This window comes from Nilaparvata lugens, chromosome 14, assembly GCF_014356525.2.
Source record: "Nilaparvata lugens isolate BPH chromosome 14, ASM1435652v1, whole genome shotgun sequence".
In the NCBI taxonomy this organism is placed as follows: Eukaryota; Metazoa; Arthropoda; class Insecta; order Hemiptera; family Delphacidae; genus Nilaparvata; species Nilaparvata lugens.
In genome coordinates, this window is record NC_052517.1 from 17,271,597 (window position 1) to 17,299,132 (window position 27,536).

A 27,536-nucleotide genomic window follows, 5' to 3' on the forward strand; every position below is an offset into this window, starting at 1 on the left:
ACTGTTTCGAAGAGGTACTCTCTCTAGATTATAGTTCTATATCAACATATGGTATGGACATTTTTCAATTATAATTGAGAGATTGGAATAAGATGAATATACATGCTAAAAGACGAACTTTAAACCCTTAAAAACAACCCTTAGAGTTAAAATATTGCCAAAAGATTTCTTAGTGCGCCTCTAAAGGGCCAACTGAACATACCTATCAGATTTGAATGTTTTTAGTCCGGTAGATTTTTAGTTCTGCGAGTGAGTCAGTCAGTCTCAGTCAGTCAGTGAGTGAGTGCTATTTCGCTTTTATATACTGTATATAGATTGTATCTACAAATAAATACAGCTATGTAGGTATGTAGGTATGTACTATCCACTATAGATGAGAGTTGACCAAGTTATTTTGATAATCCAGCATTTAAAACTGAGGCCCGGTTGCACAGAAGCCGGTTAAATTTTAACCGTGATTAATTCCACGAGAACCAATCAGATTGATTGATTGATTGATTTTTATTATGACGTGCTAGGTCTCGATAGACCCGTTGCACTAAATAACAGTACAATACAAAACAAGTAAACAAGATACAACAGTATTCAAATGAACAAGAATATAAGTATTACAAATAAAAACAGTTAACTGTTGGAAGTTAAAATAGAATTAAATTAGATAATATAAATTGATATAATTATAAGTGGATAATAAAGATCATGCTTGAAAAAGAGAGAGTAGAGATTGAAATAAGGAGAAAAGTAAGAGAGATGAGAAAGTAGAAGAAGAATCAGAGAGAGCCTTTCTGATGAGACGGCTTCTCTGATTGGTTCTCGTGGAATTAATCACGATTCAACCGACTATTGAGCAACCGGCACCTACGAACAAAACAATGATTCTAAATTTGAATCGATCCTATATCAAACTCTCCTATCCAAAACTGAACGCAAACCGAAAATCAATCTTCGATTAAGATTAATCCAGGATTAAAAGTGAGCCAGCTAAGTGTAGTTCGACATTCAACAGTCTTATGAAACTTATTGCGCACATTACAAGAATGTTGGGTATAGTGATTGATTCACTGCCAGCTGGCAGCATTACTCATTTAATAACATCAATACATTCTATTCAGCCAATGCTGACTGGTTGAGCTGAGACCCCATACTAGAAATATTTTCATGTATGAGAGAGAGAGAGAGATAGAGAGAGAGAGAGAGAGAGAGAGAGAGAGAAAGAGAGAGAGAGAGTGAGAAAGATAGAGAGAGAGAAAGAGAGAGAGAGACAGAGAAGAGAGAGTGAAATGATAAGGAGTATATTAGAGAGTTGATAAGAGAGACAGAGTGATAAGATGTGAGAGATTGACTGATTGAATGATTGAGTACTTTATATATGTAGATTACAATATATACTGGCTTATACACTTATATACAATAGCTTACAATACAGCAACACTACAGATGAATTCACATAATATAGACTAGGAAAATAATTATTGAAATGTATATGATATGAAAAAAGCAATTTGTAATAACTATAGATATTGTAATGTAACTTCATAAATCGGCGGTGTTTCAACAAATAATTGTCGATTCTTTAAGCAGGATATAAAATAATATCCTAACCATCAACACACGACCGGGCTAAGAGAGAGAGATAGATTGATTGCCTTCATTGATGGCGGAGTTGGGACTCCAGGTCCTCTCTGCCACACAACCCTTTACATTTCATACAATACTATGAATAACTAAATCAAGATTGTAATAAAACAAAGTTGTAAGATTGTAGATTGTCTTGTGAAAGAGAGAAAGATTCAAATTCAGATTCCTTTATTCATGTGTTCAACAATAAAGAATTCACTTTACGTTCTAGCGTTATAAATAAATACCAGTAGCAGTGAAATGACATGGTGAATCATATTAAACTAAAATAATATTGAGCTAGAAAAATGATGAAATAATTATGCGAAAGTTTAGGTACTACTGTAGTGTTTTCACATGAAACGGTGAAGTTTGGACCTTAAGGGCCGTTTGCACAGTATGGATAGCCAAACTCGATTAAGTTAATCGAGTTTAAGTTGATCTGAAAGTTTAAACTTGAATCGGTTTTCTCAGTGCAATTTTCTAATCCAATTCAAGTTAAACTAGTTTAGCGTTAAGTTGGTAATAGAATGTCATTGTTTATAATATCTGAGTCTGATTTTTACAGGAAATTTGTTATTTGTTTACAAACTATCAGTAAATTGAGGTTATGTATCTACTATTTCCTTGTTCAAAATCCACAGAGCTGTAAGCTGTATGGTAATAAAAGTGAAAAGCAATCAAGAAATTATTAAAAAATGCTATATTACTATTAGATACAAACTTATATTTAGTTGGCACCAAAAAATATATTTTAGAATGTAAGATAAAAAAGTTATTTTGTTACGCTTAAATGTACTATGATCTTCCTCGTTTATTAGAAATCTAAATATCTCAGTTATGTGTTATTAAAAACATGTTCTCTGATCAAAGACCACTGATAATAATTGTCTTATTTTCCATCAAATGGTTTATTTAATCAAATACTAAATTGACACTTGTTTTACTGAAGCAAAACCGTTAAAAAATTCTCTTACATCCCAGAAATTTGAAAGATTCGTTTTTTGCCCAATTTTTCTCAGTTCCAAAATTTCTTTGCAGTCATCTCTATCAATCGCATTAAAAACTTCTATCAATTCCTGCCAGTTCTATCAATAATGATTCACTTTAACCTAAATAATTATTATCGTCTACAGAAGCATTAAAAACAACCGTCGAAAAATAATTTACTATCAGCTGTTTCCCAATGAAATCTTTACAGATGTCAAGTTAATCCAAATTATTTGGTTTAAACCTCCTGCTTTGGAGGTTTAAACTTTCCCAGAGTTTAAACTCAATACAGAGTTTAAACTGATACTGTGCAAACGGAGTTTTAGTTTAAACCAAAAAAATCCAGATTTGGTTTAAGTTTTGTCTTAAACTTACACTGTGCAAACGGCCCTAAGAAGTCCATTCTCAGAGAGGGTATCGAGGATACCCCTCCCCTTCAGCACTTAACCATAGATAAAGAATGTTGAAAATTCAAACGAAATATTATGTCTAAGCGCAAAAAATAAAGACTAAAAATATCAATATGTAAAATCCAAATCACATCATAGAGATTGATTGATTGAGTACTTTATGTAGATTACAATATGTAGGCTTCTGGCTTATACACTTACACAATAGCTTACAATACAGCAGAGTTTAAGATGAATTTACATAACATAAACTAAGGAAATAAAACTATTGAACTGTAAAATGATATGAAAAAAAGCAATTTGGAGTAACTATACAAGATACGTAATATTGTAATGCATCTACATAAATTGGCGGAGCTTTGGACATATCAATGTCCATTCTTTGGAAAGAATATTAAAAATATCCTTCCCACTAACTCTCTACCAAATAAGAGAGAGAAAGAAAGGGTGAGAGAGTGAGTGAAAGATGCGGAGAGAGGCAGAGAGAGTAAGATACATAAACAGAGAGAGAGAGAGAGAGTAATGGATAGAGAAAAAATAAATACAGAGAGCGTGTGAGAGAGAAACGATAAGAGGATATGAATATGAGAAAGAGAGAGTGAGAGTGAGAGAGAGAAAACCAAACGACCTCGCAAGGACGGACATTACCCTCTTATTTACCAAGTCACATACATGTATACATTTGCAGGTAAATTTCAAGTGAATATATACCTATACAATATACATGGCAAGCTCTAAAACCACTTCATTTTAGAATCTTGAAACACGCAAGCAATCTGGTGTGATTCACTGATAAGTGTCGGCATAAGTTGTAAGGGGAGCATTGGTGCTAAATCCCTAAGGAATACTGACAGAGATGGAATATGTGTAGAACTTTTACCTTCTATCAGGTTGGTAACTGGTTACCTCTTTTGAATTATGAGGGAAGAGGAGGAGGAGGAGGAGGAGGAGGAGGAGAGGAGGAGTGTGATGAGGAGGTGAAGGATGGAAGGAGAAGGAGAAGGGAGTGAGAAGAAAGAGGCGGAGGAGAAAGGTAGTGTAAGAGAGAAAGATTATTTAGATGGAAATAGCTGTCCCCTTTCCTTATTATCTGTATGTTATCGACTAGAGCTAATTAATTCTACTTGATTTCAAACTGCGATCATGTACCCAATATTCTTCTTCTTCTTCTTCTTCTTCTTCTTCTTCTTCTTCTTCTTCTTCTCCTTCTTCTTCTTCTTCTTCTTCTTCTTCTTCTTCTTCTTCTTCTTCTTCTTCTTCTTCTTCTTCTTCTTCTTCTTCTTCTTCTTCTTCTTCTTCTTCTTCTTCTTCTTCTTCTTCTTCTTTGGATAGAGCAAACAATACAATAGTCATAGAAGAACAGGCTAATGGCTGAAGGCAGTAACAAGATAAAGAATCGGCAACGCTTTTCTCCTATCATTCCCCACTGCGGATAAAACCTGGACTTGACTGTAGCTTGGAAAATATAATTTATTTGTAAGAAAGGCAATCAAATAACCTTTAAATTATATTTTTATTTCCAGTTGCACAATGTTTGGCCGCCATATTTATCATGGTTATGGTCTAGTGCATATTGGGAACATCTCTCGAAATAGGTTATGTTTATCACTTCATAAGTTTTGTCCAATTTTGAGTTCAAAACATAAACTAGGAATTTCGAATTAAGATAAGTTGAAAGCCAAATTAAATAAAAATTTTCACTAAACCACTGATAAATATGGAAAATATTGTATAAAATTATTGAAAACTTTAAAACTTAAAATGATATTCATATGATTGTTATCAAAATATCCAGTTTGAATTGAAGAAGAAGGAATTAATTCAATTATTTCCTTAATTCATTTAGGGCTGGTTTCCGAGCTCGGAATTTAGCTAAGTTTTAGACTTTAAGCAGCTGGAGTCAAAAAATTGGCTTTCGAAAATGGGGCGTAGTCGAAGTGAAATAATCTTTATTTTTCTCATTTCTATAATTGGAAATGTTTTTCCTTGACGAAATGATACATTCCTAAATAATTATTCAGAATATCTGAAACTTTACAATTTTTTCTCTTTATTTTATTTTGTGTTAAATTTTCTAGTTTTTCGAAATTTAATTAAAACGTGGACTGCAACTACGCCCCGTTCCCGGAAGCCAATTTTTTGACTCCAGCTGTTTAAAGTTTAGAAATTAGATAATTCCGTGCTCGGAAAGCGGCCCTTAATATTATCTGTTCTGAATCAATATGAGATTGTTGAAGGTTAAAGAAGTAGTTACTAATATAGTTAATAATTCCTTAGTTTAGCCAATTGTAACCTATTCATACACAGTTCAATATAGGATGAATTGGAATTCGGGATCATTGTTCTGATCGCAGGTCTTCTAAATGATTAAAATTATGTACATGATTAATAACTAAATTAATTTTGGTTTGCTACCCAATTCATCATGTCAGCTGTGCTGAATAGTGAGATGTTTTTTTTCTGGCTCTAAATTTTGTGAAATTAGGCAGAAATTTTTCAGTTAATGGTAATTTGCGTTTAATAACTTTATTTTTATTATGTTTTTTAACCGTAAAAATTTAAAATTCTTAGTTTTTATTGTTTTTGAGTGAAAATGGACTGAATTTTAGAAATGTGAAATCATAACCCTATTTCGGACTTTCAAAATGTTATCTAAATTTGGGAGGAAAATAGTACAAGGAGTATCCTTAGTTTTTTTACTCCCAAACAGTGCTTCTTGGTAAAAACTATAAATAAATAAATAATTAATAGAATTATTTTGTGAATTTGAAGTTTGTTTATTTTTTTCAAAAGTTTTATTACTAATGTATTGAAATTTGAAATTGTTCTATTCTGATTTGTAAAGTCAGATTGATGATTTAGTGTATAAATTGAAATGAACATAACCTACATAATATTTGGACAATTTGAGACAAAATTAGGAAATTGAAGAAGTTTTGTACAATAGCCAGTTTTTTATTTTCAGACTACTGTATTGTTTACTCTATCCAATCAATAAATAACTATATTGAGGTCCACGTTATAATGGTAGTAGAGAAAGATAGCAGAACAACGTTGCCGATACTCTGACTAGTCAATGCCTTCTAAAGACGGTAGTTGATACAGGTTTATTGATGTAATATTAACTGTTCATTCTAGTTTAAAATAATCAATTATATTTCATCAAGAAAGAAATCATATTTTTCAATTATTTCATAATAAGTTTTCATAAATAAGATGAAATATTTTCTCAATAAATTACTAGTAGTTCTGTGAACAGTAGACCTCGCGCTCAGTGAGTTACATTGTCCTGTTGTTATGTTTTCTCAAAAATTAATAAATAATTTATCAATTAAAAAATCCTAAATAAACATACAGCTTTCTGTCCTATCGTACCGTGACGTGTCGTCCCGGAATGTGAGTGTGAGCGCTGTTATCAGGTCTGGCTGCAACACTGTCTACAACGTTGATGGAAAGATACATTTTCAAGATGTTCGGTGTTTTTGAATGGGTAGTATTATTGTCCACTAGACAGCTGATTTATGATGAATAATTCTATAGTCTGATTTTTACTCTAATATTGGCGTATGAAGGAGGCTCCTTTTCCCTTTTATATTATCCTTGAAATGCAAATTTTCCAAAAACCTTGTATATACGTCGACGCGCAATTTAAAAAGGAACATACATGTCAAATTTCATGAAAAAAATTACCGCGTTCCGCCGTAAATGCGCAACATATAAACATATGAACATATAACATATAAATATATAAATATATAAACATATAAACATATAAACATAAATATAAACATATAACATATAAACATATAAACATATAAACATATAGACATATAAACATATAAACATATAAACATATAACATATAATATATAAACATATGAGCATATATAAACATATAAACATATAATTATATAAACATTTAAACATTTAAACATTCAAACATTTAAACATTAAGAGAAATGCCAAACCGTGGACTTGAATCTTAGACCTCACTTCGATCGGTCAATGAACTCTATATTGTTGAAAGACGATCTGGCCACAGAGCGAAGCGAGGAAGAGATAGCGCTATCCGCTTTGTTCAATGATAGACAAGGATAGCAATACTGTGCTAATAATAATTAAACACTTCCACTATAACGTGGACCTCACTATACATGTTTGTTAAGAATTTCGATGATAGTGTAATATCAAATTCTTATGTCTATTTTCCAATTTTATCTATTATGAAAATAACGAATGAAGAATGAAAGGATAATAGATGAATTTCATAGTAGATATTTTCGGGACACGCTGTATACAATGTTATTTCTCCTTCACTTTCCTTACAGTGGGTCAACATAATGTAAGCAAGTTACCTTGCCTTTGGCATCAGGAAGGCGCCACCATTATGAATATACTTGTCTCCTCCTCCTCCTCCTAATTCTCCTCCTCCTCCTTCTTCTTCTTCTTCTTCTTCTTTTTCCTCTACTTCAGCTGTTTCTTGTTCTTCTCCTTCACCGTCATCCGCAGACAACAATCTTCAGAATGTCTCCTGCTACCTCTACTTCTTCTTCTTCTTCTTCTTCTTCTTCTTCTTCTTCTTTCTTCTTCTTCTTCTTCTTCTTCTCTTCTTCTTCTTCTTCTTCTTCTTCTTCTTCTTCGTCGTCCACAGACCACAGACTCTGTTGCAAAACAACTTGCAAGAATGTAAACAACAGTTCATTCGTAGATATTGTTGAGTTTCAGTTGGCATTCAGAATTTAGAAGATTCTGGAATTGAAGATTTAGCATTTCGTTTGATATCTTCAATGAATTTCTTCTCATTCTTCTTCTTCTTCTTCTTCTTCTTCTTCTTCTTCTTCTTCTTCTTCTTCTTCTTCTTCTTCTTCTTCTTCTTCTACTTCTTCTTCTTTTTCTTCTTCTTCTCTTCTTCTCTTCTTCTTCTTCTCTTCTTCTTCTTCTCTTCTTCTTCTTCTTCTTCTCTTCTTCTTCTTCTTCTTCTTCTTCTTCTTCTTCTTCTTCTTCTTCTTTCTTCTTCTTCTTCCTCTTTGGATAGAGCAGAAAATACAACAGTCATAGAAGAACAGGCTAATGACTGGAGGCAGTGACAAGACAGAGAATCGGCAACTGTTTTCTTCTATCATTCCTCACTGTAGATAAAACGTGCACCTGAATATAGCTTGGCAAATATTATTTATTTGTAAGAAAGGCAATCAAGTCAAATAACCTTTAAATTATATCTTTATTTCTAGTTGCACAATGTTTGGCCGCCATATTTATGTTGGTTATGGTCTAGTGCATATTGGGAACATCTCCTTCATTCTATAACCATATATTATAGGTTAGAAATGATATTATTTATTGGAGTATATCGCTTAGTTTAGTCATTATATTAAATTTTCCTTTACTGATCCAACCTTCTGTTTTACTATATTTCCTTTTTCTTTTTCATAACTCCCTTTTCATTCTCCTTCTCCTCCTCCTTATCCTCCTCCTCTTATTTCTCAACCTCCTCTTCTTCTGAAACCTCCTCCTACTTCTCCACCAACTTCTCCTCCTCCTCATAATCCACCTTCATCTCTTCTGCCTCCTCCTTCTTCTCCTCCTCCAACTCTTCCTCATTCTTCTCCTCCTCCAACTCTTCCTCCTCCTTCTCCTTCTCCAACACTTCCTCCTTCTTCTCCTACACCAACTCTTCCTCATCCTACTCCTCCTTCTCCTACTCCTTTTCCTCCAAAACCCCCTCTGCCACCACCTCCTCCTTCTCCTCATCCAGCTGCTCTTCCAGAAGAAGAATAAGAATAAGATGAAGGAGAAGAAGACAAAAAGAAGAAGAAGAAGAAGAAGAAGAAGAAGAAGAAGAAGAAGAAGAAGAAGAGGAAGAGGAATGATTTGATAGAAGAAGAAGGAGAAGATGAAGAGGATGGGTCTAAGATTCAAGTCGACTGTTTGGCATTTCTCTTAATGTTTAAATTAATGTTTGAATGTTTAAATGTTTATTTGTTTATATGTTCGCATATACGGCGAAACGCGGTAATTGATTTTCATGAAATTTGACAGGTATGTTCCTTTTTTAATTGCGCGTCGACGTATATACAAGGTTTTTGGAAATTTTGCATTTCAAGGATAATATAAAAGGAAAAAGGAGCCTCCTTCATTAGAGTAAAGATCAGACTATAGAGTTATTCATCATAAATCAGCTGACAAGTGATTACACAGATGTGTGGAGAAGCCAGTCTATTGCTGTATTTCCATAAGGTCTACAGTTTCAATCAGGTACTTGTGGATGAGAATACTGCGTGAGGTCTACTGTTCACAGAACTACTAGTATTTCAAAAAAAAACCCATATTTAAATTTATTGAACAAAAAATGACCTCACCTTATAACAAGAATGAACATGGGGAAGAAGAAGAAGAAGAAGAAGAAGAAGAAGAAGAAGAAGAAGAAGAAGAAGAAGAAGAAGAAAAAAAGAAGAAGAAGAAGAGAAAAGAAGAAAAAGAAAAAGAAGAAGAAGAAGAAGAGAAAAGAAGAAAAAGAAAAAGAAGAAGAAGAAGAAAAAAATGAGAAGAAGAAGAGGAAGAAGAAGAAGAAGAAGTCATGAGAAGGAGAAGGAGAAGAAGAAGAAGAAGAAGAAGAAGAAGATAAAGAAAGAGAGAAAGAAGAAAACGCAATTCACAGCAACACATACTATTGTGTTCAATGTACCATGAAAATAACACAGTATCCACTTTCCAATGAAGTAGTAATTCTAGAATACTCTGATAAACCCAATAAATTATAAAAAATAAAGATATACTGCATGTAATAGAACCACTGGACCATATCAGATACATTATAGTGGAGTTCACATCATGTTGTCAGCAGTAATTCAATGGAAAGCTTTCAGTTACGTTCATAAGAAATGCTGACAGTGAATGATATCCGATATACTATAGTGAGGTCCACGTTATAATGGCGGTGGAGAAAGATAGCAGAGCAACGTTGCCGATCCTTTGTCTTGTCAATGCCTTCTATAGACGGTAGCTTATACAGGTTTATTGATGTAATATTATTAACTGTTCATTCTCGTTTAAAATAATCAATTATATTTTATTAAGCAAGAAACTATATTTTTCAATAATTTCATAATCAAGATGACATATCTTGTTTATTAATTATGAATTCTACATTGTTAAAAGATGATCTGGCAACAGAGCAAATCAAGAAAGAGATAGCGCTATCCGCTTTGTTGAATGATAGACAAGGATAGCAATACCATTGCTAATCAAACACTGCCATTATAACGTGGACCTCACTATATAGTTTGATTCATTCTAATTTGGCAGTGTTGTTTGAATTATACCCATTAATAAGTCATTCATAAGGAATACTGGCAGTAAGCTGAGAGAATTTCACTATTATGGGATTTGCTATGTATTTGTGCACGATTTTACGAGGTCTTTCCAATAAATAACGTACAAAACTTTCCGTTCCGCTGATTACTTATTATTATTGTACTCCAATATCACTTGTTTCAATCTTATTTCATGTAATGAGTTTTGTATTATGGTTGTGTTCTATCTGAAAGCTTTTGCGAAACCAATATAAAATACTGTACTAGTTGACCGAGCGAAGAGATGTCTAGGATTCAAGTCGACGGTTTTGCACTTATCTTCATGTTTATTCATGTTCTGCATTTACGGCGAAACGTGGCAATAGATTTTCATGAAAGTTGGGAAATGTATTTTTGAATTTCGCGTCGACGTATAAATACACCGTGATTCAAAAAGAATACCACAACTTTGAAAATCTGTATTTAATCAAGGAAACATAATAGAAACTTGGGTTGTAAATCAAAATGAAGAGTATTGGAATAAGTTTTTCCCCACTAGAAAACAAGTTCACAAATGTTCAATGTGACCCCCTCCAGACACTCGAGTGATATCAATACAGTACTTGAACTCGTTCCATACCCTCAGTAGCATATCGGGCTTAACAGTTTGTATAGCTGCTGTTATTTCTTGTTTGAGCTCCTCAATGTTAGCTGGTAGAAGCGGTCGATACACTTTATCTGTAACGAACCCCCATAGAAAAAAATCGCAGGGGGTGAGGTCAGGGCTTCTTGGAGGCCAGTGATGAAGTGCTCTGTCTCGAGCTGCTTAGCAGCCGATCCATTGCCTTGGATAGTTTTCATTCAAATAGGCACGGACAGATGAGTGCCAATGAGGTGGTGCTCCAAATAAGGAACTAAAAAAACTTTAGATCTTTCTTGAATCGATGACGGATAGTGCTCCACTCTCCGTTTATTCTTTGCAGAGTTATCAATTTTCAAAGTTATGGTATATTCTTTATGAATCACGGAGTATATCAGGCTTTCTGAAATTCTGCATTTTAAGGATAATACAAAACGAAAATGAGTCTCCTTCGAACGCCAATATTACCCTAAAAATCAGACTATAGAATTATTCATCATAGCTTATATATGCTGTCGAGTGGATTATTAATTGCATGCAATTAATAACTGAAACTAACAATAGTATTTTCTCTCAACCTCTCTCTGCTTTTAACTCGGGCTGACCTGTTGCCAATATGTCTTGAAAGAGATTAGCTTTTGATGTTAGCATTTTTGATGCACCAACCCCAACAGCCATTAGCCGTTTTCACGCCGATATCAGCCGTTTTCACACCGATATCTCGCCGACACGACATAAAGACAGGATTTACTCTAATGGACAGTATAAGAGGAGGCTGTGGTTTGTAACTGCGTGAAGTCTACTGTTCACAGAACTACTAGTAGTAGTATAAACTACAGCCTCCTCTTATACTGTCCAACAGAGAAAATCCTGTCTGTATGTCGTGTCGGCGAGATATCGGTGTGAAAACGGCTAATGGCTGTTGGGGTTGGTGTATCAAAGAATGCTAACATCAAAAGCTAATCTCCTTCAAGACATACTGACAACAGGTCAGCCCGAGTTGAGAACGAAGAAAGGTCGAGAGAAAATACGATTTACTTCCAATTATTAATCGCATAGTTAATAGTCCACACGACAGCTGATTTTTTCTTCAAGATTTTATTATGTCAAGTTTTCAGTTTGTCAAGATGAAAAATGAACCTTTGCGGAGCACGGGGTTCCTGCTAGTTTTAAATTAAAACCTTTAGGGCCGGTTTCCGAGAAAATTGTCAGAAAATTGGCTTTCCAAAGCAGGGCGTAGTGTAACAGTTCACGTTTAAATTAAATTTCGAAAATTGAACACAAAATCAAATAAATAGAAAATCGTGTAAAGTTCCAGCTATTTTGAATTATTCAGGAATGTTTCATTTCGTCAAGAAAAAACGTTTCCAATTATAGAAATGAGAGAAGTAAAGATTATCGTGAAAAACTCGACTACGCCCCGTTTCGGAAAGCCAATTTGTCTGACTCCAGCTGTTTAAAGTCTAGAACTCACCTAAATCCCGAGCTCGGAAACCGGTCATTAGTGTGGTAGAGAAACCGGGTAACACATCAACTTGGGGAATCTATCCTGTAAGAATTTTTTACTCGTAACCACAAATTTTATTAGAATTTTTCGAGTAATTTCAAGTTATATTAATTTATTTATTTCTTGTGTTTCAGTGACGAAGATAGGGTCGGGATGGCATATAGCGTCAACAGAAATCCTAAGCACATACAGGGCCTTCTCAAAAGAGCTGGTACAAGCTCAGCTAGGGGCCTATATTGGTTTAGCACATGTGAATATCACTTTAAAAGGTGAGTGGAGTAATATTTACCTATTTATTCATAAAATATTATGTATTTATCATTGATGTCAGAAAAGGCATAATCATTCTTTATGTGAATACATAATTTTTCTTCATATTTTATATTTTATTGACTTTTCCGAATTGCTATCATCTTTCTAAAAATTTAATTTTTGAGTTTTTTTCTTTATTTTATTCATCATTATATTATTCGCCAGCCCGGGAATCGAACCCGGTACATCCCAATTACCAGTCAGGAATGTTTACCCTTACACCAAACAAACAATCTCTGTAAAGCGGCGCTCATTTTATATGAAGTCATAGCGGCCAGCCAGTCTACACATGGAAATGAATTACAAAAATTGCATCTGTTTAAATGCTAATAATTAATGAATAATTATTATTAAACGAAAATACTAATTGAATGCTGTTAATCATGTGTAAAATCTGTCAATCAATCTATTTATTGATTGTCAGTTTGGTGTAAGGGTAAGCATTCCGGGTTCGATTCCCCGGGCTGGCGAATAATTTTTGGAAAGTAGCTCTCATAGAATTTCCATCTAGCTGTCTAGCATTTTAAGGATAATATAATATAGCTGTTACCTCACTATAGCTGTTAACCCTGTTGTCAATATTTTGCAGTAGCAGAAGTCTGCGGGGTTATTTACAGCATTTAACTGAGATTTTTGTTTAATAATAACTAGTAGTTCTGTGAACAGTAGACCGCAAGCAGTTTTCTCATCCACAAGTATCTGGTGTCACCTGTTCACCGGCCTCTCCAGACATCTGTGTAATGCATGCAATTAATAATCCACTCGTCAGCTGATTGATTATGAATAATTCTATAGTCCAATTTATCCTATCTTCAGAATAAATTATTATGTATTATAGTGATATCAAGCTATGGAGGAGATCTATTTTCCTTTCATAATATCCTTAAAATGCTAAATTTCATACTTGTGTGGGCCTATACATCGACACGCAGTTCAAAAAAAGAATATTCCTGCCAAATCTCAATTAGTTAACTTATTAATGAAAAATTATTATCAGACGAAAATCCTTATTAAATGTTGTAAATCACCCCGAAGACTTCTGCTACTGCAAATATTGACAACAAGGTAAACAGCTCTAGTGAGGTAACAGCTATATATTATCATCCTTAAAATGCAAAATGTAAAAAAATACCTTGTGTATACATCGACGGGCAGTTCAAAAAGGAATATTCCTGCCAAATCTCATAGAATTCTATCAACGCGTTTTGGCCGTAAATGCGTTACATATACAGACAGACCAAAGAAAATCAGAGTTAAAACATAGACCCTCACTACGTGCGGTCAATAATTATTATTATTATTTAAAAAATTATGTCATTCACTGACCACCTTTAAAAGGGGTTTAAGGATTAGTCAATTTGTCATTAATCAAATAGTAAAATGTTATCCATCTTCTTAAACCTCTTGAGGTTTGTAAAAATCTTATAAAAATACTATATTCCTCCACTGAGTAGGCACATAGGCTATGGATAGCAGCTTTTTTTCCAATAAAAGTCTGGAAACTTTACCCGACGTTTCTTTTATGTGAGATGGCAATAAGTTTTTCATCCCGATGCCTGAACTCCTTACCCCTCGCACATTCATAGTACTTTGTTGTGCATCATCTCTCAAATTTTTGTTGTCATAGTCATTCAATTTCAGCTGTTTTACATTCATGAAATCAAGCCGGTAAACAGCTGATTGTAGAAAAAATATACGAATGATTCTCATTGCAGCATACTATACTGTAATAAAATCATATGTTTTCTTTACAGTCGAGTATGTTTCCTAGTTCCAAATTAGGAACAGCAAAACTGATACAAAACCACCTTTCAGCGCTCCAGGTGGAAGTTTTGTCAACTACAATCAAGAAATTCCTGATTCGAAACTTGTAAACTAGGTTATGTTTATAGAATGCATGTAGTAATGTCAGTACAAGCAGGTAATGTTTTCTGTTTCTCAATTATTCTTTTCTAGATTATTATGACAAAAAATAGTGTAAGTTACTTGTTCGTGAATGTCTTTTGCAGTGCTAGAATGAAATTCTAGTCCAGGCTAATGCCTCGACTACAAACATCATTCTCGCCTGCAAAAGGCCCCTTCCCGTCCTTGTGACTTAAGATACTATTCTGTATCTGGTCGAATATTGGTGAAATGTTTCTCCTGCATTGAATTCATTCATGTGTTTTCGCTAAAAATCTGATTTTTTCCAGAAATATAGGCTTGGGAGTGGGCATTATCATTTTATAATAATTAGCATTTTAACAAATGTTATTTCTTATAATTTATTATTTATTTTCATCTTGTTGTGCAGGTCTGTCAGGCAGTGAGGACATCGACTTCAACGAGCGTTTCACGTGGTTGGGCTCCACTGAGATGGGAGAGAGCTACCATGAGGCCCTACACAGGGGGCTGCCCTTCCCCATCCTCACTGTGGCCGAGCATTTCAGTTTGGGCGAAGAGGGCTTCAACTGGGGAGGTCAATACAGAGCGGCTGGCTATTATGGATCCGTACTACTATGGTCAGTTTATTTTTTTCAAAAAGTGCATTTTTGTTGGTCAAAATGTAAATAATTTAATACTTTCAAAATATAATCTAAATTTGGGTGAGAAATAGTACAAGGAGTATCCTTGGTGAGTTTTTTGGAAAAGTGCATTTTGTTGGTCAAAATGTTAATTACTTTCAAAATGTAATCTACATTTGGGAGAGGAAATCTAGTACAAGGAGTATTCTCACGGTGAGTCTATTTTTTTAAAAAAAGTTCCTTTTTGTTGATTAAAATGATGTAAAAGTGTAAAAAGTTAAATATTTTAAATATAAAGAAAATGAAAATCTCAGTACCATTTTTTTGAAATATTTTATCACTACATGTTTCGGACATTTATGCCACTTTCAAGTGATATCATATTATAAATATCAAGTGATATTTATATTTATATTACAAGTAGCCCTATACAGGAAAGAGATAAAAAATTAAATATTTTGTTAAAAAAAATAGGTAATCTGAATTTGGGAGGGAAATAGTTCAAGGAGTATCCTTATGGAGAGTCTATTTTCTTGAAAAAGATCATTTTTGTTGGTTAAAATGATGTAAAAGTGTAAAAAATTTAATATTTTAAAAATATAACCTGAATTTGGGTGAGAAATAGTACAAGTAGCATCCTTATAGTGAGTCTATTTTTTTGAAAAAGAGAATTTTTGTTGGTTAAAATGATGTTTGAGGTGAAAATGTGTGATAACTAAACTTGTAGAAGGAATAATAAATTAAGGAAATAATCGGGAGTAGAAAAGGAATGTAAATTGCATGCAATGAGGCAAGTTGAATCAACGGTACTTGCTTCATTACGTTACGAGAAGAAGAAGAAGAAGAAGAAAAATGAAAAGCAAAAGAGGGAGAAGGAGGTCACAGACTCACAGTTATGTGATATAATAGTTTATAAATATAATGTTTTGGCAGAATGATAGATGAAGATGAACAACTGTTTTGAAGGAGAAGTAGGAGAAGATGATGAAGAAGAAGAGGAGGAAGAAAGAGAAGAAGAAGAGAAAGAAGGAGAAGAATAATGAGGAGGTCTCAGTTATGTGATAACAGAATTATTATGTTTTGGCAGAATGATGGATGGAGATGAACAACTGTTTTGAAGGCGAAGTAGGAGAAGATGATGAAGAGAAGAAGAAGAAGAAGAAGAAGAAGAAGAAGAAGAAGAAGAAGAAAGAGAGAAAGAAAGAAAAGGGAGAAGAAGAAAAAGAAGAAGAAGAAGAAGAAGAAGAAGAAGAAAAAGAAGAAGAAGAAGAAGAAGAAGAAGAAGAAGAAGAAGTAGTAGTAGAAGAAGAAGAAGAAGAAGAAGAAGAAGAAGAAGAGATCATAACTGTGGTATTTTGTTGTTTAATGGGCATTACGTAATACTAGATATTAGTAGTCATTATATTACATAGGCTAGCTTCAAATTACATTACTAGCCTTTTGCTTTCTGTGTTAACAACTCATAGTGAGATCTACATCTCTCAGCATATTCGTTGAATGGAAAGCAATTTGATGAAAGCACGGAATGTCGTTAGACTCAAGTCAATAGAACTATTATACCATCAAATTATACAGTTTTGAATTATTATAGCAACCATAATAATTAATTACTTAAGGTTATGCCATAGGTTAGTTCAGAGGTCTCCAACCTTTCCCATCCAAGGGCCACATTTGTTAATTCTAGGGAAGCTTAGAGGGCCAATAAAAATAATGTACGTGGAATTTGAGTTGTGGGCCACAAACGACGGGGGATTTAGGTGGTGTAAAATTATTATATTTCCATTAAAATAATATGAGGAGTTCTAAGTAGGTTTAATTAAAACACAGGAAGGAACAAACCAATTCATGTCATTTTAATACAAAGTCAAATTTACTGAGTGTAAAAAGGTCATAAGAAAACTTGAGAATGCATGAGTTTAGCAAGTTAAACAAAATATGATAACTTTTTCTCAATAGTAATAAGAAAACTTGACAATACACGAATTTACAAAAAGTTACCAAGCTAAAAGAGAATACTTTTTAGTGAGAATATTTCATATTTGTTTTCCACTTAGAATGTCCGCCCATTTAGGATCAAACTTTGTGGTTCCAATCATTAAAAATTGATTTCAAATGTTCATCTGATAAGGAAGATTTGTATTTAGATTAAACAAACTTCATTTTTGAAAATGTCTGCTCACACTTGTAGGGAGATCCAAAAAGAGAAAACATAGCTTCAGCATGGTTTGTTATGTTTATAAAGTCTTTTTCTGTGAGAGAACTGTAAAATGGAAGAAGGTTACCCTCTTTGTGTAAATATATATTTTGAAAAATCTGTTGCAATAACACTTGGCGGGCCGGACAAAATCCATCCGCGGCCGTAGGTCAGAGAGCCCTGGGTTAGTTTACAACTATAATATACAGAGTGGGCAATAAAATATGTCACAGCCGAAGACCTTGGATTCTAAATAAAATTTGCAAACGAAAATGTTCAGTAAAATATTGGGGAATCCGATCACAGTATAGTGAGGTCCACCATATAATGGCAATGGAGAAGATTGATTGATTGATTGATTGAGTACTTTATTTATGTAGATTACAATATATACTGGCTTATACACTTATATACAATAGCTTACAATACAGCAAAATTATAGATGAGTTTACATGATATAGACTAAGAAAATAATTATTGAACTGTATATGATATGAAAAAGCAATTTGTAATATAATAACTATAGATAATAATTATATTGTTATGCATGTACATAAATTGGCGGAGCTTTGGACATATCAATGTCCATTCTTCGGAAAGAATATTAAAAATATCCTCCCCACTAACTCTCCACCAAGATAGGAGAACAAGTTAGTAAAAAATTGAAAAGTAGCACATAACCTTTATTTAGACAATTTATTTTATGAAATTGGGATGAAAAGAAGTTTTGGAATGTAGTATGTTTCTTTGTCCTTAATTTGATTGTGAATGATGAATAAATAAATGAATAAACAACGTTGTCGATACTCTGTCTTGTTTTTAGCTTTCATAGACGGTTGGTGATACAGGTTTATTGATGTAATATTAACTGTTCATTCTCGTTTAAAATAATCAATCATATTTTATTAAACACTAGCAGGTAACCCGTGCTTCGCAAGGGTTATCATTCGAAAAGGATCCCCAATAATACCTATTTTCTAATTTTCTTTTAAAGAGAAATGTTCTGCAGCTTCCTTAAAACAACTGAAAGCATGACAAATGATTGAAACTGACTTGACAAACTGAAAACTTGATGTAATCAAATATACAGTAATATACACAATTTTCATAATTATGATGAAAGATTTTGTTAATCAATTATTGATTCTATATTGTTAAAAGACCATCTGGCAACAGAGCAAAGCGTGAAAGAGATAGCGCTATCAGCTTTGTTTGATGATAGACAAGGATAACAATACGATTGCTAATCAAACACTGTCATTATAACGTGGACCTCACTATAGGCGTCAAATCCGCAAACCGTAAGAACCAATCCTAAAAACGAAACTTTCTTATATCGACCTTTGTTTTCAAGATAAATACACAGATCTTTCTATATTTAATTTAATTTGAAATGCGAAAAAGCAATCCAATATACACGGGGTCTCACGTAAGGTTTAACACCCTTTTAAAAATTCGATTGCACTAGGTCTCATCCCAGGGATAACTCGCTAAAGGACATTAAAAGGATAATTCATCATTGGAAAATCAGCTAAAAATCAGTTGTTTGTCGATAATGGAAGTGAGTGAGCGAGAACGTGTGTGGGAGTGTGACAAAATTATGCCTCAGCTGTTGAACTATTGCATTCAATCAGCTGTTCTCACCAGAAATATCATCCGGCAAGAATTTTGATCGACATGATCAATGTATTTATGTCATCATGCATGTGTGGCGAATCATCTGATATTTTTTGTCACCTGTGATTCACAGCCTGTTTTCAACTTGCATTAGTTTCTTTATTAATTGTACCAGTTTATTAAATATTTATCAGTTCAATTCTGTCATCTCTACATTAAAACATCTAATCATTCATCCAGTTTTATTAAACCTATTTTATCATAGGAAATCCACAGACCAAATTTCCTATACTTTTTCCTTCAAAAAGTCGAGAATAGTAAATTGATGATATTAGTGTAGAATAGTTCATGGTATATTAACAAATATTGTAGGAAACATAGTAAAGGGTAACTGGGAACCGCATATAGTTTTAAAAAAGCCACAAATTTTTAAATTTTGAACAGAAACTTTTTCTAACACAATGTGTTCTGCAAACTCGGAACTTTGAGAAAAATTACAAAAAATGTCGGGCACCGATCTTCGCACTTTATTTATTTATAAACTATTGCTAAACAGAACACAACTCTTTAAAATGATTGGGGAAGGACTAACAGGCAAAGCCCAAAACTATTTCTTCCCCGAATTTCGATTTATATACTATAAATAGTCCAGAAAGTAGGTTATGTTCCATACACTTGAATTCAGGTACAAATTTTCAGTCCAAACATTTGAAAACAAAAAAGTTGTAATTTAGATTGTTTACAAACCAAATTGAATAACAAAATAACACTCCCTAATGACTTAAAATTATTGTTAAATATTGATTAACTTTAAAAATTATTATATACTCCAGTTTAGAATGATTATCATGTCATGTCAAAAATCAGATTATTTTGATCAAGTCTATTAAAATTTCTAGATAATATTTCTCGCTGATTAATCACACAGCTGGAAATAATTATGTTTCTCTCCCACACACACATCTGCTGTTTTAACAGACGACGAAATTATCTTCTGTTTTTCCAAGGATGAATAATTATTATCCTTTTCATGTCCTTCAGCGAGTTTTCCCAGGGATGATACCTAGTGCAATCGAATTTTTACTTTCCTTGCCCTATTACCATAGGTAAGGAAAGTATTGCTTTCCAAAAAAAATTAAGGTACCACAATTTCTAAATTTCTAAACGTTTCAAGGTCCCCTGAATCCAAAAAAGATGGCGGCTGAAATGTTGTCAAAAACGGGGTTTTTCGTGATTTTTTCGAAAACGGCTCCAACGATTTTGATTAAAGTTATACCTGAAGTAGTCATCGATAAGCTCTATCAACTGCCACAAGTCCCATATCTGTAAAAAATTCAGGAGCTCCGCCACATCTCTGCAAAGTTTGATTCTAGATTCTCAATTATCAGGCTTCAGATACAATAAATTTAAACAGAAAATTTCAAGTGGAAAAGATTGAGCATGAAAATCTCTGCAATTAATGTTCAGTAACATTTTCACCTAAAATTTAAAATAAGCACGAAATTCGAGAAAATGTGATTATCCAATCGCAAACTGTTGGCAACTGTTGATTCTATTGATCATTCACTATGAAGAGATAGCAGACGTCGTGTGTCTACAGCGTTATTGTCCTGTCACCAGCTGGCTCAGATCTTTGTTTACAAGTAGACTTGATATGCGCGAGAACACTAGCGTCAGGTGATCAATGTTCATAACGACAAGGAAAGTTGTGTGAGTGCGCCACACCAGATTTTTATATCATAGACTTGGCTTCGCCTTGGGCTTCAATAAACTTTTCCCTCAAGGAGAAAAAAAACAGTACTTTTCACACTAGATATACAAATAACTATTATTCTCAACCATTCTAACCAATTTCATGTTTGTTGCAGGGCTTCGCTGGCATGTTGGCTCCTGATGAACCTGATGTTGGTGGTCGTTCCCAGGTACGGCGCCTACCTCATGACCCTGACAGGCTTCCTCATGCTATCAGCCGCCGTCACCTACCACTGCCTCCTCCCCTCCTCGCCACTCCTCATCCGCTTCCAGCACAATCGCCAACTTAGCTTCACGTTCGGATGGTGCTACTACCTCGTCATTTTCGCTGGTAACTCACTAAAACACTGTTTCTTTCCTAAATAGTGTGACAATTTTTTCCTTACTTTCCTTGGCTTATTACCATAGGTAATACCTATAATAGTATACCTCTAAATTCATACCTAAATTAGTCATTAATAAGCTCTATCAACTGCCATAAGTCCCATATCTGTAAAAATTTCAGGAGCTCCCCATCTATGCAAAGTTTGATTTTAGATTCTCAATTATCAGGCTTCAGATACAATTTAAACAAAAAATTTTAAGTGGAAAAGATTAAGCATGAAAATCTCTACAATTAATGTTCAGTAACATTTTTACCTAAAATTGAAAATAAGCTCGAAATTCGTGAAAATGTGATTATTTCAATTGCAAACTGTTGACAACTGTTGATTCTATTGAATCATCCACTATGAAGAGATAGCAAACCTCGTGTGTCTCCAGCGTTATTGTCCTGTCACCAGCTGACCCAGATCTTTGAAAAGTAGTAGACTTGAGATGCGCGGGAACACTAGCGTCAGGTGATCAATTTTCATAATGGCAAGGAAAGTTGTGTGAGTGCACCACACCAGATTTTTTCCATTTTCTTCGTTTTCGGCTTCGTCTTCGTCTTCTTCTTCTTCTTCTTCTTCTTCTTCTTCTTCTTCTTCCTCCTTCTCCTCCTCCCGCTCCTTCTCCTCCTCCTCCTCCTCCTCTCCTCCTCCTCCTCCTCCTCCTCCTTCTTCTTCTTCTTCTTCTTCTTCTTCTTCTTCTTCTTCTTCTTCTTCTTCTTTTTCTTCTTCTTCTTCTTCTTCTTCTTCTTCTTCTTCTTCTTCTTCTTCTTCTTCTTCTTCTTCTTCTTCTTCTTCTTCTCCTTCTCCTCCTCCTCCTCCTACTTCTCCTCCTCCTCCTGCTACCTCTCCTCCTACTCCTCTTACTTCTCCTCCTCCACCTCCTCCTTCTCTTCTTCCAACATAGATAAGAACCCACAACTTTGCTCTCACCTCACAATGTTACATTATCTCCTCATTTCTATCGTTTCTTATTGAATCTTCATCACTTCTTTCTTCATCTTCTTCTTCTTCCACTTCTTCATCTCCCACTCCTTCTTCTTCTCGTCATCCTTCTCCTCTACCAATCACCTTTTCTTCTTCAACCTTCCAATTCTTTCTCCTACTCCTCCTCTTACTCCTCCTCCTCCTTCTCCTCCTCCTCATCCTCCTCCTTCTCCTCAATCTCCTTCTCAACCTCCTCCTTCTCCTCTCCTCATATTTTCTCCTTCCTTTTTTCTTCTCCTTCCTTTTTTCTTCTTCTTCTTCTTCTTCTTTTTCTTCTTCTCCCTTTTCTTTCTTTCTTCTTCTTCTTCTTCTTCTTCTTTTTTTTTTCTTCTTCTTCTTCTTCTTTTTCTTCTTCTTCTTCTTCTTCTTCTTCTTCTTCTTCTTCTTCTTCGTCTTCTTCTTCTTCTTCTTCTTCTTCTTCTTCTTCTTCTTCTTCTTCTTCTTCTTCTTCTTCTTCTTCTTCTTCTTCTTCTTCTTCTCTTCTTTCTTCTTCTTCTTCTCTTCTTCTTCTTCTTCTTCTTCTTCTTCTCTTCTTCTTCTTCTTCTTCTTCTTCTTCTTCTTCTTCTTCTTCTTCTTCTTCTTCTTCTTCTTCTTCTTCTTCTTCTTCTTCTTCTTCTTCTTATCAGTGGCTAGACAACATTCCTTCATAATTGTTATTACCATATCGTATACATTCCACTGGCAAGCAGTTAATAGCTTTATTTTTCTGTCTGGCAGTCTCTTGCTAAAAATGATTTCAGGTGATTTTATTACATGTCCTGTTACACGTTATGATCTCGTTCACTCATCCTCTCTCTCTCTCACCCACTCACTCTCTTTCTCTTTCTCCCACTTTCTTGACCTTGTTTCTTTCCTCTCTCTCACTCTCTCTTTCATTTTTTTCATTTCATTGTTGATTCTCAGGTGATCAATTCTCTCTCAAATATAATAGGTAGTATGTGTATTGCTTTATTTTACTAGTAGACATAGTTATAGTTATTAATAGTGAAGACTACGTTATAACGCCAGTATTTGATTAACATTGGTTGTTTCTATCTTCTTCTATCATTCGACAAAGCAGATACCACTATCCTTTCCTAGCTCCGCAACTTTGCCATACCATTTTTCAACAATTAAGGGATATAATAATTGATTTAACAAAATATTTCATCCCAATAATGAAAATTCATTATTCAATCATTGACAATTATTGAACGAGCGTTAGCGAGTTCTACCTTTTAACATACTGAAGGCCAAAATCGTGTTCATCTGCATGTTCTACACTAACTTTAGAAAGAATTCGACACTTGAAACAACACTTACACTCTGAACAACAAAAATTCTCATGCTTATTCAACAGTCCAAAAAGGCAAATCCAATTTATAAAATGATCAACTTAACTTCAAATCAAATGTAATATATTCTCACATTTTGGCCACACAGTCCAACCCATAAGAGCAAGCGCCCCTGGTGTCAGGCTGATGAAGCTCCTCTTCAGGAGTGAAATGCATTCCTCAATACTTACTTACTTACTTATGCCGGCGCTACAGTCCATGAAGAACCTTCGCCTCCTCCACAATTCGCCTCCAATCGTTTCTTGTCTGGGCTAACACTCTCCACTGCATCACTCCCATCACACGCAGGTCGTTCTCTACTTCTCTCAGCCAGCTCCTTCTCGGCCTTCCTCTTCTTCTTGCACTGTAGAAGACCTCTCGCATGAGCTTCTGCTGGGCTCTCTCCTGTGGCATCCTCTCTACATGCCCAAGTCAGCTTATTCTTCTTGACTTCACGAATCTGACAATATTCTGCCTCTTGAGTAGGATTTCGATCTCTTCATTATATCTGATCCTCCAAATCCCTCCTTCATTTCTAGGGCCATAGATTCTTCTTATCACCTTCCTTTCAAATACTCTCAATGCATGAGTGTCCGCTGCATTTAGAGTCCAAGTTTCGCAGCCATATGTCACGACAGGTCGTATCAAGGTTTTGTACATTTTCATTTTCGTTTCTCTGGAAATAGCTCTCGATCTTATTAATTGCATATTGGCAAAAAATGCTTTGTTGCCAAGCATTATTCTTCTTTTCATTTCTGGGGATATTCTATTCCCTTGGTTGACCTCTGCGCCAAGGTAATTAAATTTTTCAACCTCTTCAAAGGAATACTCGCCAATATCCAGCTTTCCCAGATGTCGTCTCTTACAGCTGGCCTTTTCATCTTCATGTACTTTGTTTTTCCTTTATTTACTCTCAGACCAACCTGTCGTCCTTCTCCCTCAATCACCAGAAAGGTTTCTTTCAATGCCCGATCACTCCTAGCAACTATAGCATTCCTCAATACTCCAACAAAAGTAAGAGCCGGTTTCCGAGCTCGGGATTCAGCTAAGTTCTAGACTTTAAACAGCTGGAGTCAGAAAATTGGCTATCCAAAACGGGGGGTAGTCGCAGCTTTCTTGTAGTTTTTATTTTCTCATTTCTATAAATTGGAAACCTTTTTCCTTGACGAAATTAGACATTCCTAAATAATTTAAAATAGCTGAAACTTTACACTATTTTCTCTTCATTTTATTTTGTGTTCAATTTCCTAGTTTTTCGAAATTTGATTCAAACGTGACTTTGACAATGACTGCGACTACGCCCCGTTTTGGAAAACCAATTTTCTGACTCCAGCTGTTTAAAGTCTAGAACTTAGCTAAATCCCGAGCTCGGAAGCCGGCCCTAAGTGTTTTTTTCAAATATTTACAAGTAAATTTTAAATTAAATGAAATCTTTTGGTACTCGTTGCTAGCACACAAACTTAGGTTTTGCTGGCAACGCCAATTAAATTTTAAGTTAAAATTTTATTTTTATTCTGTATAAGTATGGAGTATTTGTTTTATTCATTATTGTTATCTTTATAATTGGCAAATAAATGATTTTGATTTGATTTGACACAGAACTACAACAGAGTCCAATGTATTTCCATCTAGCCATATCTAGTGATCTACCATAGTTTTCACAAACATTTCGGAAGTGAGTTTTTATTGGAAAGATATCAGTTGACTTTTTGCAGTTAATTTATCAACTGTTTGCATATTTTCCAGGTGCAATTTGTCTACTAGTGGGTCTCATCATATCCACCGTTGACATGATCTATCCAAATGTATTTTCGACAATATTGGAAGTGGACTATGATACGCCTTACGACAGACATGTCATCATAGAGGAGAGTCATCATAAAACGAAATACTGGAACAAAGGTTTGGAAGAACCACCTGGTCTTGGAACTAGAATACTCAGGTAATTTAAGTACGAATTATAAATTAAAAATCTATATATATATATATATATATATATATATATATATATATATATAACTAATTAACTATTATATACAGGGTGTCCCAGATAAGGTGTAAACCCCGGCTAACATAAAATTAAAAATTTTATTAAAAATTATTTCGTACCCTGGAAAAAAAATCGAGAAAAATGTGTCTTAAGTTTTCAAAAAAACTTCAAAAATCACTCTTTTTCAACTTTGACCGCTAAAAAATACTTCTCAATAATCGACTTTGGCATGTTTTATCAAATTAATGTGAAATTTTGTCCTCATTTCAACGATGTCCTCAAAATTCACTTAAGACCAATGGTTCTTGAGATATTGACGATTTAATGACTGGAAGTACGCCTACTTGAAAAATATTAAAAAATCGATATATCTCGAAAACGAAGGTCGATAGGAGAAAATTTTACTGAACATTTTTTGTTGCAAATTGCATGTAGAATCTATGGTAGCCGGGGTTTACACCTTATCTGGGACACCCTGTATATAACTAATATATATAAATCTATATATATTAAAAATCTATCTATCTATCACTCTCTCTCTCTCTCTCTCTCTCTCTCTATATATATATATATATATATATATAAGATCTCCAAGAATTGAAAATATGCCTATAACCATCATTGGTAAATCAAGAATCTACATGCAAAAGTTAATCAGTTGAGTAGTTGAGACGTGATGATGCGTCATTCGTGAATTTCCTATCCCCTACGTATATAAGCCAGTTCTTTCCTTTATTATACTACTATATATATATATATATATATATATATATATATAATATATATATATATTTTATGTAAAAGAATTAACCGGGTACATCCGTTTGTTTTGACTTACTTGAGTCTGACGTTTCGTCGCCATCGCAGACGACATCTTCTGAGGGTGGCTTCGAAATCCACACTCATCTGCGATGGCGACGAAACGTCAGACTCAAGTAAGTCAAAACAAACGGATGTACCCGGTTAATTCTTTTACATATAATATATCTATCCGCGAAACACTCAAATGTAATATATATATATATATATATATATATATATATATATATATATATAAAAGCGAAATGGCACTCACTCACTGACTGACTCACTCACTCACTCACTTACTCGCAGAACTAAAAATCTACCGGACCAAAAACGTTCAAATTTGGTAGGTAGGTTCAGTTGGCCCTTTAGAGGCGCACTAAGAACAGATTTAGAGAAATTTCCAAAGATACGCCCAAGATCTGAGTTTTTAGCGTTTTCTCAGCTTTATCGAGAACAAATGAACAGAAATGTTCAAATTTAGTACAGAAGCTCAGCTAGGGTGTAATAATGTTGTGTTAGAAGGAATTTTCGATAACGTCAAAGATACGTCCAAAATTAGCGTTTTTCCATCGTTTTTTTCGCTTTTTCTCGGATTTATCGAGAACAAATGAACAGAAATTGTTCAAATTTAGTACAGAAGCTAAGCTAGGGTGTAATAATGTTGTGTTAGAAGGAATTTGCAATAACGTCAAAGATACGTCAAAATTAGCGTTTTTCCATCGTTTTTTCGCTTTTTCTCGGATTTATCGAGAACAAATGAACAGAAATTGTTCAAATTTAGTACAGAAGCTAAGCTAGGGTGTAATAATGTTGTGTTAGAAGGAATTTGCAATAACGTCAAAGATACGTCCAAAATTAGCGTTTTTCCATCGTTTTTTCGCTTTTTCTCGGATTTATCGGGAACAAATGAACAGAAATTGTTCAAATTTAGTACAGAAGCTGAGCTAGGGTGTAATAATGTTGTGTTGGGAGGAATTTGCAATAACGTCAAAGATACGTCCAAAATTAGCGGTTTTCCATCGTTTTTTCGCTTTTTCTCGGATTTATCGAGAACAAATGAACAGAAATTGTTCAAATTTAGTACAGAAGCTGAGCTAGGGTGTAATAATGTTGTGTTGGGAGGAATTTGCAATAACGTCAAAGATACGTCCAAAATTAGCGGTTTTCCATAGTTTTTTTCGCTTTTTCTCGGATTTATCGAGAACAAATGAACAGAAATTGTTCAAATTTAGTACT

At 34.2% G+C, this 27,536-nt stretch overlaps 3 protein-coding genes across 10 annotated transcripts in view; 2 read left to right on the plus strand and 1 right to left on the minus strand.

Annotated features, from left to right (window-relative positions):
- LOC111054622 (gastrula zinc finger protein XlCGF57.1) overlaps nt 1-27,536 on the minus strand; it is a 721,792-nt gene that overhangs the window by 436,610 nt on the left and 257,646 nt on the right. The gene's annotated exons all lie outside the window — the stretch shown is intronic.
- The window catches only part of LOC111060042 (gastrula zinc finger protein XlCGF57.1-like), a 410,286-nt gene that overhangs the window by 271,538 nt on the left and 111,212 nt on the right, over nt 1-27,536 (plus strand). The window lies entirely within an intron of this gene.
- Nucleotides 1-27,536, plus strand: part of LOC111058481 (dual oxidase maturation factor 1) — a gene marked incomplete at its 5' end in the record, with an annotated part of 98,093 nt that overhangs the window by 58,023 nt on the left and 12,534 nt on the right. The window contains 4 exon segments of the mRNA XM_039440969.1: nt 12,590-12,724; nt 15,061-15,268; nt 20,951-21,165; nt 25,250-25,445. Coding sequence (XP_039296903.1) covers nt 12,590-12,724; nt 15,061-15,268; nt 20,951-21,165; nt 25,250-25,445 — 754 coding nt within the window.